At 37.9% G+C, this 15,353-nt stretch overlaps 1 protein-coding gene across 1 annotated transcript in view; it reads right to left on the reverse strand.

Moving 5' to 3' along the window:
• LOC105255584 (ubiquitin-conjugating enzyme E2 H) overlaps positions 1–15,060 on the reverse strand; it is a 32,702-nt gene extending 17,642 nt beyond the window's left edge. Inside the window, exons 1-3 of the mRNA XM_011264931.3 lie at positions 14,625–15,060; positions 13,704–14,054; positions 856–932 (exon numbers count right to left, since the gene is read on the reverse strand). Of these exons, the coding sequence (XP_011263233.1) occupies positions 856–932; positions 13,704–13,756 (130 nt within the window). The 5' untranslated portion in view covers positions 13,757–14,054; positions 14,625–15,060. The remainder of the gene's footprint in view (positions 1–855; positions 933–13,703; positions 14,055–14,624) is intronic.
• Positions 15,061–15,353: the final 293 nt, after the last annotated feature.

Consider the following 15,353-nt stretch of genomic DNA (forward strand, 5'->3'; position numbering starts at 1 on the left):
GAAAATCGCAAGTACGAAGTAGTTGCATAAGTGTTTCCGGTTCTGAGAGATGCGCATGAACTTTGGAATATCGTGAAGTGAAAACGTATGAAATGACTCATGTTTTAATCATATTCTATCTTAAGATAGCAGATGCGAAAACTTTAAACTTTACGATAGATTAATATTTAATCTATATAATGGAAATAAAAAGCATGCAAATAAAACTAATAAAATACATATCATCAAATGTGTTATAAAATTCGTTAAATTGTTAGCAATCTAAATTATAAAGATACTAGATAAGTGACATGCTTTTTCAGATACTAGATAAGTGGCATGCTTTTTCAGACATGTGGTTTAATTCTAGTAATAATGTAATAATGATAATAATAGCAATTCAAGGTGATACGCAACTACAATATTGAACGAAAACGCGAAGGACATCCATCGAGCATTAATGTGCCTTCAATATCAGATAAATTACAGTGACATCTTTGTCCGTAATTGCAGAATTATGTAGAATTTGTTGATTATAGAATTATATCGTATCTTATTTGAAGACGAATATACAATATCGCAATTAAATATTTTACCGAACCAAATTATAATAGTCCTAATTATCCATCCTATGTAACCTCAGTGAATTACAAAAGAAGGGTAATTCTAACGAGAATTAAATTAACTATTACAAATGTACTACAATTATTAAACGATACTATAAGTACAAAACGTTGCGCATAATGTGGAACAATTCAATTACATTCAAATGATTATTCCAAATTGATTTCAAATAAAATTTAGTTCCATATATTGCACGCGTTTCTTGTTTATAATATAATATTATACATATAAAATAAAAACAGGTATACTCACTCCCTCGTGGACCGTAGAACTTGACGGAGAATTCATTTAATCCTCCTAGGATTGTCACCTCGTGTTTGCTTTCTATTCTGTTTGAAGTAAAGAAGTTAAGGAAAACCATGTTTCTTTTTTTTTTCATCGCATTATGCGCGCCTCTGCACCTTTCTATGGCGGGAAAAGACAAATCACAGGTTAGCTGTCGACAGCGAGAAACGAGACAGTAATCAGTGTAACGATGCACTTGGAAAATTGAAACAGAGGTATAAGAAAAGATGTAAAACTGTGTCGGAGACCGCGGCGGACCGTTACAGCCAGCATACGACTATCTAACTGGCACAATACACATGCTGAGTGACAATACAAATCCGTAACATTTTTTTTTCTTTTCTCTTGTTTGTTTTGTTAAAATTTATATGATTCAAATGTGAATTAAACTTGTAGCAATCATCTTTAAATCACGCAATTTATAAGTTTATTACGTTTATTATGTACGTTATGTACGTTTAAATATAAATAGAAACGTGTGTATGTGTGTTAATTGTATATATATTTTTTTTCAATATAAATTTAAAACATATAAAATTTAAAATTTAAATTTCTTTTAATAATATAATTTCAATGATAAATTTTTTATATAAACTATGTCATGAAAATTGAAGTTTAAATTTACAAATATTTAAAATGAAATTTAAATGAAATGAAATTAAAATTAAATAAAATTTTTTATAAATATTTATATTATATATTTTTGTAAATACTAAATCTGAATTTTCAAAAATGTATATTTATATTCATAACTTAAATTTAAATTTTTGCAGATCTTAAAACCGTATCTTCTATTTCTAAAAAAATTTGATAAATTAATTATATGTTTTTAGAAAGAAAATATTAAAAATCTGTAAAAAAATATTGCAATATTCATTTATCACATTGCGAAATTATGATAACACAACATCCCTGATGAAGACAACACACGCTCAAAAAGGACAGGAAGTGCAGGGAATAAATTCTCGCATACATACATCATTAACTAGAACTTGCTAGTGGAGGTCGCTGGCTCGCTTATCGCTTGTGTAAGAATAAAACTTTCAATGCGTACATTAGAAAGTACTTATCTAAACGGTGTTGCGCGTAAAAAAATGAGTTACCGTATTGCTCTCTCGGGAGACGCAACTCCGTTGCGTATGAAACGCAAGCAAATTTTTAAACGATAATTATGTCGAAGCAAATCGCAAAAAACGATCTCGTTCGAACGCACAAAAATCTCAAGCAAAGAATTTTTCGCCGCAAAAATTAAGCGATTAAATCGAAATACCCATGCAATCTAAAAGTGTCAAATTGTTTGTTAAGTTTCGTGTTTACGGTATCACGCAATAATCTTGCGATTCTCTTTCGGAGAATGCGCTATATTGCAAAATTCATAGTCATTTATCGCAAAATCTGTATCGCGCGTGACGCGGCAATAAACCTATTTTAATTAAATTATTTAACAACCTCACTATGCACACGTAAAACGCGGAAGTACTTTTTTAACACGTCGGAATAAAAATGTCAATTTAAAATTCTCGCGTCGTAAAGCGACATAAAAGCTGAGATATCCAAATCAACCTTGTATATTCACCGTAACGTTAAATTAACATTATAATAACATTGACGTGCTTTGAACACATTTTTCATGTCTACATCTAAACACGTACAAAATCTATTGTAACACAAATTTTTCAAGATAATCGCTTATATTCTGTCTTAAATTTTCTAATTTTATCGATCTTAGATGCTTAAAAGCGGTGCCTTTTGCGAATAAAATACCATACTTGCAATTTTTTTATTCCTTTGTGGAAAACTATGAAATAAGGAAAAATCAAACGTGCATGACGTGTAACACGCATATCGTTATTCGACTTACGATAACACTTTTTCCTCGATGTTTCGCAGCGAACGGTTACAGGTTTCGTTCAATAAATGCGACTGGCTCTTTTTGCTCTCACTTCTAGAGACAGCTTTCAGAATTTTTGTTATTCGCAACATCACGCTTCGCGAACGCAATTCCGTAGCCGCTCGTGTTCTCTCAAATATGCGATGATGGCGCGTTGTAAACATATATTGCACGAATCCGTCGCGCAGCATCGTTCCCCGCGAACAATGAACGGATGCTCCGAGGAAATAACCTGTGGTTGTAAATCGCACGTGGGTCTCGTCCCGTTTACACGCGCGCGGCTTAATCGTTCTCTCGTTGCGACACGCGATAGCACGCCCTCGTCACGCGGCATCGATTAGAGCGACTATACCTCCGCCCCCACATTTCATCCGGGACACCCCAGCAGTCGAAGCTACAAGTTTCAGTGTTAGTCTTCTATTATAACATCGAATTACATAAACTATAAAGTGTTATGTTAAAAGTAGTAACGTTTCTTATATCACATTTGACTTTTACTGGCTTTTAATCAATGAAGTTTTGAAATTTTTAATATCTCATAAAAAATGCAGACAAGCGTCCATAGGTCTGTTGCACAAAATTTCACCAACTTGGAGGTTGTGAATTTCATTTTTGACTTAAATTAAAATTAATGATGCGTAGATTACGAATATGCAAATTTCCAGACGGATCGAGTTACCGTTTAATTTTCATCCTCATGAAAATTTTCATTTTTACCCTTGTAAAAAATACCGGCGATTTTCCATGGTACGATAACTCGATTCATCAAAAATGAAACTCAACCCCGAGTTGAGCAGCAGATGCTCTTTATAAAAAATTTTTACACTATTTAAAATTTTCTCTATTTTTTTATTCTAATTTTTATAAATTTGCTCATATCTACTTTCACGATTTTACAATGTTATTTCAACGTTCATGTTGAAAAATGAAGCGAAAGAGAAGCAATAAGTCTGCTTGAGAGCAGAAGATTGCTGGCAAGGAACGTGAGTTGACGTCACAATAAAAATTGCAGTCCGTACTTGAAACAGAAACCCGCTTGATATCTCTCCCGATGGCGAGACATGAAAAAGATAAGATATGCAACGCTCGAAAAGTACAAAGGAAAATTTCGTGACGGAAGGGAAGGAAATCGGGCATCGGGAATCACCGCGCGTTTGCATTTCGATTCGAGCCAATCTCTCATCGCGAATCATCGAACAATCGCTTTTCTTCGCGTATACAGTCCGCATATACGTGAGTTATCATTATCGTAACGAGAGAGAGGGGACCTGAAAGTCGTAGTTACTTTTTCTGACACGGAATCCGCAATCGGCCTTTCCCCAGCGCGTTATTCCATTATCGTAGAATAATGGAGATATCATCTCGCGTGTAGGTCTCATCAAACGATCATCTCTATTCATGTGCTCTAATATACACACGGCTGAATTAGCCGTGGTAAGCATTCTGTTACGAGGAACGGAGGCATGTGCGTCTGACAGACGCGCATCCAACGCGCGTTATTAGAGAGCAGCCTCCATATTTCAACGTTCAACACTGACATCGGAAGGTTGGAAATTGAAAAATCAATTAAAAAAGATACAAAAACAAGTTATTCCTACGATATATGAAAAATACCAGGTTTATCGAGAGATAAACAGAAAATATTTATCTTGAAAATCTTCCATAATTTGGCGTTCAATTTTACATTCTAATTTCGAATGTTTATTTTTACGCGATGAGAAACGAAATGTATTATTTGGAAACACGAGATGCGGAATTAAGGGAGAAAATTATGTCGTATTTGTTTCAGGGCAAATTAACGGTACTCGAGGTTTTGCGCGAGAGTGAGATAATTTCGAACGAAACAACTGTTGGAAACAAATTCACGCATCGACGAGCAAGCGAAATGCGTTACAACGATACAATAACAGAATCCCGGAATACGTTGTAGAAAATGAGCGCAACGTTTAAATCCAATTGAATGACACGCCCGTCGAAATTATCCGAACGGAAGTCTCTAACGGCCATAACGCTCCAAGGATTTCACATTCCCATCGGTGGAGCTGTAATACGCAAGATACACCATAAACGAACAGGGACGATGGACGGAAACGATTGCTCAATCCCGAGGGACCGTTACATTCTCTCATTCTATCCGCGCAATGTTGCTGTTTACAACGTTGAGCGAGCCGAGGACGCATTCGACTTTCCTTCCACATTTACATATCTATCCCATATACATTACTTTAATGCCATTTTACCGAACGGTTTTCGTAATTCTTTTTCATCTGTCGTGCTTCTTCAATATCATGATCATATATTCAAGTAAGAAAAATCGAAGCTAAATTTATGTTCCAGAAAATTAAAAAAGAAAAGAGCCGGAGAGGAAGAATCTATGATTGAAAATAAATAAAATAAATACATTCATAAATATTAGGTGTTTGCAGAAAAGCTGAGACTTTTATGGGATTTTAATTCATGTTTCAATCGTATACTTTATAGTGTAAAAATCTTGGTAAAAATATTATAAAAAATGTATATACTATAAGATAAAGAACAATTAAATGTAGCACAAGGTAGAAAGAAAATTCAGGAAAGAAATAAACAGAAATAATTAACTGCGATGAAAGTTAATGACATAGGAGGAATCGACGGAATAAACCTTCCGCTTTCTAACGCAAGTTAATGTAAATTATGTTTGAATCTGAAACACACGATTACGTATATAAAAGGTATCCATAAAGAGTACGATAGATGAAATGTTTGCCGAAAGGAATCGCGAGATGCGTAATGAGAGGTTTTTCATTTTCTAACGCGCAGCGTTTTATGGCTTTATGAGAAAAAAACGGGAAGAGAGTCGGCGATTTTGCAGAAATTGCGGACGTAGCACGATCGAAGGATTCGATTTCTAATTTCGCAGTGCGATTGTAAAGAGAGAAAAAAGGGATCGGAACTTTGCGATAAAATTATCAACGAGAGGAAAAATCGTCACTGACGAATTTTGAGGAGGGGAGGGGGTAGGATTACCCTCCCCCCTGCAAATTAAAAGAAATTAATTTTACTGAATCCCCTTAAAATATATACATAAAGAAAAATAAAGCTAAGCATGAAACCAAAAATATTAAATCAAATAATTTTGCAGAAACCCCCCTTCCCCATTTTCGATGTCAGGATCCGCTAGTGTCACAGATACATATCTCTTTTTTTCATCTCTTTGATATTTTCTCTCAATGGAAAGGCAATGTTTTGTCGACAGATTCAAAGGGAGAAAATATAGTACAACTTATGTTATTTCACAGGTATAAAATTATTCCAATTAGAAATTATAAAATAAATAAGAGGCATTCAAGCGAGACCTGCTCTCTGTTTGTAATGTGTCCGACATTCTCGTTGTTGATGTTCCATGTACTTCCCGCAAAGAGGCGACGCGATGCATTCCGTTTAAATAATCACACATGCGGAAAGACCTTCGACTGGCGACGGATTGTCCGCAAAAAAGCCGCAGACGAGATGGCCTGTATTTTTACAGCGCGCTCATCGTTAATTAATATCACATACGCGAAACACGCGGAAACCCATGTAACCCGTAAATGATACGCACTTTGCAGTGAAACCACAACGATAATCTATCCTATTCCACTCGTGTATGCAAAAGCGCTCTCTAGCCTTTATGGTAAGCCATTAACGAGGCTCTCGCCTCCCTCTCTCTCTCTCTCTCTCTATCGGGTGTGTCGTTAATTATGGCATAATTTGATTAATTTGATTTCGACATTGGACACACAAGAAGCTATTTCTCTACGCAAATAGCGCGTATATCCCAAATTACATTAGTCCGCAAAATCTATCCACATTGCAATGTCGCAGTCATGGCAGTCCCGCCGGGATTCATATCGATGTGATTTATCGCGATCGAGTATAACCCGGACGATCCCGCCATCGTCGCCGGTGATTTCGAACCGGCGAATCAAGCGAATCTGAGGAACAATATCGTAGATCGTTTCGCGATGTCGCATTAATGGATTGCGGATAAATCCGCTTCGCTTGCGACGAGTATCGATTTATGACGTGCAATTATCGCGGGTACATCTAGCTTGAATATAAACAGAGATGGATTTTAGAAAAATAACTATTAATAAAAAAATCGTAATAAAAAAGAAACAAAGTGTATAGTTCTCACTTGAAATGTTGCCGAATAAAAATCCTCTAAATTTTCCTATCATTACAAATTTAAATTTATTAGAACACTGTTGCTCGCATTAAAGGCATCTCTTATAAAACCGAGCTATTATACTTGACAATCTACACTATATATAGAAAGACCAATTATCCGTACGCTAAGTATTGAAAATACTCTGGTCGAGGATAGATACAAAGCTTCGAAGAAAGTATATGACATTAACTCGGCGCATACTCTCAAGCGACAAATAAGTATTGCGTAACGAGCGATAATCCCATATAAGCGGCTTAAACTGCAGTCGACGAGCGCGAGGAGCGAGAGAAAGCGAGAAATTTATCTCTAATAAGATCCGCATTTTCAATTATATCCGCGCTTACTGCGTCGAGCACAAAAGCGCGGGTCGTGCATCGCGTTCTGTTGTCACAATCGCCTCGGAAAATGCGCGGCCGTTTTTATCGCGGCTTCCCACGACGCGCATGAAACCCGTATATCATCGACATTAAACGAGGAACGCGTCTAATTACTCTAATTAGGTACAATTCACGATGTACGCCAAAGAATTCGACTTTGGAAACCGTTAGGGATAAACGTCGTAAGTTGCTCCGTTTACGGTGAGTACCGTTTCCGTCATCTTAAGAGACCTTGGAGCGATAATTAACACTCCGAGTACCTTCCGATATACAATGCGCATCAAAATTACTATACGACACACAAGAAACTAGCGATTAAGAGCCACCGCGGATGGTAGTGCGTAAATTTTTCTTAAAGATTAATTATTCGCGAAAATTTAAACACAAGGCAATTCCCGATTCAGCGACTTCGCCCCGATATTTTTCTCGTCTACATCTCTTCAAGGGGGGTTCATAGAATTCTCAAAAATGAAAAACTATATCTTGGTAAATGCATGCAAGTAAAATATATGCATATGCCTTGTGCACGTTTTCGCGAATAATTAATCTTCAAGAAAAATTTACGCACTACCATCCGCGGTGGCTCTTAATCGCTAGTTTCTTGTGTGTCGTGTTGTTAATACATAAAGAGCCGAATTCTTTATCAATTTATTAAAATTACTATACTTTCTCTCGACTATGAAAAAAGAACGAAAACTGTGTCAATGTATAATATTTTTTAATACATAATCAATGAAAATTGCGAGTTTAATTCTCAAGGAAAAGGAAAGAGAGAGAAAACGAGTAATGGAGTTGAATTTTTCAGTTTAATCGCCAACTAGAACTTCACTTGATCAAATTTTAATATAAAAAAGGAGAAAGTTTTCATAATTTTCTACAAACTTTAATAACTCTCTCTCTTTTTCTCCGCTTCTAAAATATCTCTCCGCAACCTAAAACACCCTGGATACAGGATGAAACGATCGGCACTTCCCACGCAATTATGCAGCAAAACACAAGGTCCCTCGTATCTTCGCTTTTGCAGCGTGTATTAAATGACGTCGTCCGCATGAATGGTACGGGAGAAGGGAAAAACAGAAAACGCAGAAGCAAGACAACGACGACGACGGTGGGGGAACTGCGGTAAGGTCGATCAGCTGGCGGACGAACAAAGCAGCGAGGAAGGAAGACAAAGAGTGCACGCGCGTCGGAGGAGAGGAAGTTTGTACGCGAAACTTTGTAATTCAACTGAATATATAAAGCATGTGTATAAAGCACGACGTAGGCGAATTCACCGAGCAGTCGAGCAAAGTGGGCCGCAACTTTTACGCGCCGATGCTCTCGCCACGGGAGAAGTAACGAAAAAAATATCGAGACGAGGTTTCCGCGCGTATCTGTCCCTTTAAAGTCAACGAGGAATGGAAAACTCGTAGACGAGAATATAAGAGAAATATTAAGAAATGTGCGTGCGATTCGATTTAATATACCTCGTATTTTTATTTTTCAAAAATAGTATAATTTCAAGTAAAAAAAAATTATAATAAATAAAATTAAATTATAACTAACTTAATCGACTTACGCAAAGTGTACGATTCAATTCGCGAGACAACTATCGCAAAATGAAAATGAAAAAGATAATTCAATGTACGATAATCTTTCGCGAAATCGCGATATCATTGACGTGAGAATAAAATAATAAAAGTTTATGGAGAGACAAGCAAAGTAGGAACAGCGAAGCACAGTGAGCAGGGCTTAAAATAAACTAACTGGTCACTGCTATGACTAATACATCGTTTGCCGTGCAAACGAAAGACTTTCCAGAAACTCTAAAACGCACTAGCGGAACAAACGGGAACGCGGACGCATCCAATTTGTTTCGCTCGTCGAGGCGCTTGCAACATTAATACATGCTTCAACGTAGCGTAATCAATATCATGCGGGACGAGAAAAAAAAACTGGCATCGGAACGAAGAAGGCATCGTTATTTAAGGTCGACACGCATTTAATCTCTTCATTTACTGAAAAATTATTTTGTTCAACCCTAAAGCGAAAATTTCTGGCCGCAGATTTCGAAACGTATCATGTGCATTCGTCTTAACCAGAAACATGTGTAAGAAACGCATCGCTTTTCATAAACATTCATTTGAACAGAGCGTATCGTGCTGTGCGAAATAAGAGATATCGCGTGATTTAAGGTCAGTTTATACATTGGTAGTAGTTTATATCCGTTCGTCTCAATTTAGAGATATTAATGCGTGCTATATGATTCCAAAATATTGCGAAATCGTAAACATTATTTCTACTTATTATGCCGGTCACGAAGAAATCATCGCCAAATGAAAAATATGATTTTAAAAATATATTGCTCGCATGTTTATGCACGTCTGATTATTCCTATGTTATCACGATAAACAAAGAATATTTATCAGTAATGAAGTAAATTCCAGTACGCTGCCCTCTGATAAAGCGGATGTTTTTCGATCGCGAAAATGTAATCACCCAATATAAAGCAGAGTCATATATTTCGATTCGTTTCTCTTTCGTGATCTTTCATGTCCTATACAAAAGAAACATCTAATAAGAAAGAAAAAAATTTCTTCCAAAATTAATAAATTTTCAACATAAATAATAAAATAAAAATAGAGACAAAAGTAATAAAAAAAAAAGAATGAATCACAAAAGGTGATTTTTAAATTCCAACATTCCTTAAATAATAAGATAATTAAAATCAAATTATAAATAAAACAAATTATTTTAAATAACAGTTTCTAGTGATTTCACTCTCTTTGTATATTCTCACTCTCTTTACATTCACTAAAGATTGAGAGAAGTCCGTGATCAGAAAATCAGAAAATCGAAGAAACGGTTGATCAAACTCTTTTGCCATTCGCACAATCATTTATTGTCATTTTCCACGCGTAAATGTAATAATGTCGTAAATCGCAGCTATTTCTCATATTTCTACATCTCGTTTAACCTGTAACCTCTGCCGAGAATGCGAATTTAATACGTCGTTATGGCGAAAGGACTAACGAGCTTTGCCGAGGTGCTAGTAAATTGGATAATCAAGCCGCGCGAGATATTCCACCTGTTATGAATACCAGCGAATACAGGACGCGATGTATGATAAAATTAAGCATGATGAGAGGAAGTGATGTGTATATATCGATTAGAGTCATGCATCTCATGCTCATTCTACGCACGCTCGTATACGAGAATAATCTTGATGCCGCGTGTTTGCGGTTCGATACGACACGAGCTACGCATTTCGCAAAGACCCCGCGGGCCAAGAAACAGCGAGTGTGCACGTTGTTTATGCTCGATTCTTGATATCTTGCAGCTAGAATAAGCCGCGCGTTCACGAGTCGAAAATTTCACTTTCGATCATCTAAAATCGTATAAAATAATTATATCGATTCTACAGATTAAAACAGCACGCGCCAATGTATAAGAAAATCTATAAAAAGTGAAGATATCCTTTAAAATTTTAAGCAGATATCTGTTTTCCAAGCGCTGCTTTGTTATTTATTTCTTCAATTTTACTTGCTTCGATCGTAATCGTTATTTTTGGATTCTTTTATTTATGTCTTCGTTATTTGTGTCTTCTTTTTCCAGGTTTTTTTACATATTGCGGTATTTCGATAGTGCATAATAATATCGTAATGTCACAATGGGCGACAAACGTATCGCTATATCAATCTTGTTCGCTTGCTCGAAATACTTTTCTTTGGTATAATTAAATGCATGATGTATTTCTCGAGAAGTATATTGATTCATGCATCTCTGTATCTCTTTCTCCATTTCTTTCTTTCTCTCTTTGAGTCTTTTCTTCGCTCTATAATAATTCCCGACCCGCATTGAATATATCATGATGAATAAAAGAATTATATTACCGATGAGCTATCATTCATGTCACGTAAAAAATCTGATAACGCGAATAAAAAAAAAGGAAAAAACTGAGGTATATCGAAGTATCGAGAATTGGAGTTCTCGCTCGTTTTGTAGACAAAGAGAAATGCTAAAGGCGTATCGCGAGATTATGGAATTAAACAATAAATGTTGATTACAAATCGGCGGAATTGACGTTAATTAAAACTTCTCTTCTTCTCCTTATCTGTGTGATTATCTCTCAAACGTCAGCTGCCTTGTGAAAGAAAGACACACATCATCTGAATAGTTATCTATTTCAAAATCGAATTCTCCAGTTGTTCGAACGAATTATTTTTCTAATTTAAAGACAAAAAGAGAAAAAGGAAATTCCGATCGTTTTCATCGTCATAATTCATCGCTTACTGATCGGAATTAATATAATAAGAAGCGACAATATATAACTGACCTTCGATAATCGATGTTGAAAAAAAGCGGCCCATCACGTTTTCGGACCGCATTGCATGACAAACTCTCGTCGCGAAATATTGTACATACATATCGACCCGTACGTACGTCAGTGCGACGAGAGATCATGCTATACACGTTAAAGACCATCGTCGCCGTTTTATTTTTACGCGCGTTTGCTAAGACGATTCTGTCACTTCGCTCGCGCTTCGAATTCACCGAACGAACGTGACGTCTCAATTAAAGCTGTTCTCTTTCTACGTGTCTCTATCTCCTCCTTTACATCTTTGTCTCCTAGATTCCGTCGCGGAATTCGAAGAGAGCTAAAGCGAAGACACCGGATCCCTCCGAAAGCAACGCTTTTAGAAAGAGAGAAATAAAAAAAATAAAAATAAAAAGAGATAGAAAAAAATGGAGAAAATAGACAAAAAGAAAAGAGAAGAAAGGAAGAAGAAAAAAAAATTATTTTCAATAAACTTGTATTTGAACATTGATCTCTCGGTTGCACATCGCGATAATCAGTGCTAAATAAGCGTAACACAGGTACGCGCTCCTTCTTCTCCTAATAGTTTTACGAAAGAGGAGCCCAAGATATTTATCTCAACAAAACAACCACTAAACCAACATATGTCCTCGACAATTTACGACATACAAGATTTTTTTTCACAAGCGTAAATAACAAGGCAGGTGTAAACCGAGAGAGGGAGGGAAAAAGTCCGAGTTAGAGAGAAGAAGAGAGAGAGAGAGAAAATGCGAAAGAAAAAGAAAGACAGAGAGGAAGGGAAAACAAAAGGAGTAGCGACGAGGCCAACCGAACGTGGTTGTCGTTAACGCGCGAGCGAGCAAGATAAACACGCTCGCACTCGCTCACGCCTGCCTCGCACGCACACGCGCAAGCGCCTAGAAGTCAGCTGGTTAAAAACAGCTGTGCCCAAACGTCGAAGCGCGGCGACGCAATGACGGATTAAATGTTCCCGCGACGATCGCGCGAATAAAATCAAATGCACACTGTATACGTAACATCGTTATCGCGTAAACATGATGTGAAATATTGCAACACGAGACTTAAATGGAGCAATATACACTAATAGACAGAAGAGAAATTGAAAATTTAAATGTAAAAATATTTTGACGTTTTAACGCATCACGTATATCATGTATAGGGTATATCTTGCTTAAAAATAGATATCTTTCTTTCTTTTTAGCACATCTTGTTATTTTTCTCGCGCCAATATAATAATTATCATAGTCGATAATCATGCTCGATAAGCGAGTCAGCGAAATTAGCACATACACATAATTTACACATTTTATGTACAGAGTGTTGGAAAAGCTGGATATACATAATTATTAAGATTGTATCAAGAATCGGAAAGATGGGAAGGAAAATCTAAAAGAATATATCTCTTTGTACAAATTCAACGAAACGTTTCAATCTTTACATAAACCATTATTTAAGATTGTTTTTATAATTTGAAGGAGATATATGTTTAATTAATTCATGAAAACATGTTTTTATAATTTGAAGGAGATATATGTTTAATTAATTCAAGGAAAAAATGAGAAAAGAAGTTTCGATAAAAATGTGATATATGAAACATATATGAAAAAACTTGTACACGCGAATGATATATTTTGAATATATATGTTCAATCTTTATTTACCGAACTCTAATCACGAATTTGAAACGTCAACATTCGAAATTTCAACGCCAATATTCTTAGAGTCGACGGTAAAAAGATTGGAAAATAGCGTTTAATCGAATTTTCACGAAGGAAAAATCGTGCAGTGATAATCAACAAATCTGAAATTGTGTATTTGTGCAGCTTTTCATACACTCATGCACACACACACACACACGCAGGACACAAGCACAGGCGCACGCGTGCGAGGAGGACAGAGACGTTGGAATCGCGTCCCGCTCTCACGTGTGCGCCACTACGCAAAAACGAAGAATGACAGGGGTACTTATCGGATACGCAGGCACAGCTTAGAGCGGAGAGAAGGGGAGTTTTTTTTTTAAAAAGCGGCTCTCCAAGGATACAATTTGATAACGTCCGTGTCCATACGTCGCTTGCCGGCGCTGGGGGACGACATATTTTATCGGTGCTCCTCGATCGTCGCGGTGCTGAGTTCGGCAGGAGACCTTCCTCGCCCCGCAGCGCTGCTGTTAGCGTCCACCACCACCACCTCCTCTTCCTCCTCCTCTCGATTCTCTCGCCGCGCGTGGATCAGCTGAGCCCGACAGACGATCCGCCGTGCCCCGGGAGGGCCTTCCTGATGAAAAACTCTTTTCGCAGAAAGAGTTCACGCTCTGCGGCCGTACTTCAACACTGTGGCAACGCGCACTTTTGTCCCCCGACGATAATGTAAACGGAGCGTTATATTCAGCACACTGAACGACCGAGAGAGAAAGAGAGAGTCAGCGTGAGCGAAGAAAGAGGGGAACTGAGCTCGAGCTCGGGGGAGAGAGAGAGAGAGAGAGAGAGAGAGAGAGAGAGAGAGAGAGAGAGAGAGAGAGAGAGAGAGAGAGAGAGAGAGAGAGAGAGAGACACAGCAGAGACGCACACATCATGCACACACATACACACACACATGGACGGACGGACGGACGGACGGAGGGAAGGAACGAAAAAAAAACAAAGACAACGCTCGCAAGCACGACGATCGACTAGTCGATCGACCGGATTCTCGAGTGAGGCCCTAACCGAAGGGCGAGAAACGCGTTTTACAATTCGACGCGAGTAAACGCGACGTGGAATAATCCACCGCGAGGTGAAACGTCGTTCTTAATCCTTCCTTCCTTCTTTCCTTTCTGCGTACAAGCGTCGAATGTCGCGTGTACATATGTATATATGCGTGGTGTCATGTGTGTTTATAAGCTCGTGAGAGCGATCCTTCTCTCTCTCTCTCTCTCTCTTTCTCTTCCTTATTCGTTATCCCGAAAAAATAAAAGCTCTACTACCAGACGAGAACGATTCGCCTCTTGCTCCACTTCCTTCCCGTCGTCGTCGGCCTTTCCTTGTGCGTGGACCAGGCCAGAAAGCACGGAGCTAGAGGATCATTTCGTCGTCGATAACGAGTCCGCGTTCGTCGACTGCCGTGTTTCACTCGCGACGGTTTGTCGCGCGCGCTCTCTTTGTCTCTCCCTCTCTCTCTTTTTGTCGCCTTTTTTGCTCGTTATCTCTGTCGTTCGCGTACGCGTACACACAGAAAAGAAATATTCCCGTCCTCCTGCCAGAGAGAGAGCCTATGCCAACCACCGTCGCGTAAACGCCTGTTCTTTCTCTCTCTCCCTCTCTCTCATGCACCCCGCGACCTATCAATCCGCGATCTTCGCCACCATCTGATTCCGTTCTCGTCGCTTGCACACTGGACTCTCCTGGCCTGGCCGACGCTGCTGCCTCTGACGAACGAGTCGAAGTAGCATCCCACGCATGCGCGTAACCTCTGAAAATCACTCGAGTGAAGTTATCGGCGCTCGCACTAGATGCGCCATTTTCCATCGTAGGCATGTGGCGGGAATTTAAATGCTCACCTTAGCGCGTTACAATTTACATATTATCAGATTTATTTATTAGTATCCACTAATATCTATTAATCCATCACATAAAATGCAAGGGACGGCTACAACAAATCTATTTATTTAAAAAATGAGTATATTAGTGTATAAAAATGAGTAATGTAGTATAAA

This window comes from Camponotus floridanus, unplaced genomic scaffold, assembly GCF_003227725.1.
Source record: "Camponotus floridanus strain SB8 unplaced genomic scaffold, Cflo_v7.5 scaffold9, whole genome shotgun sequence".
Lineage (NCBI taxonomy): Eukaryota > Metazoa > Arthropoda > Insecta > Hymenoptera > Formicidae > Camponotus > Camponotus floridanus.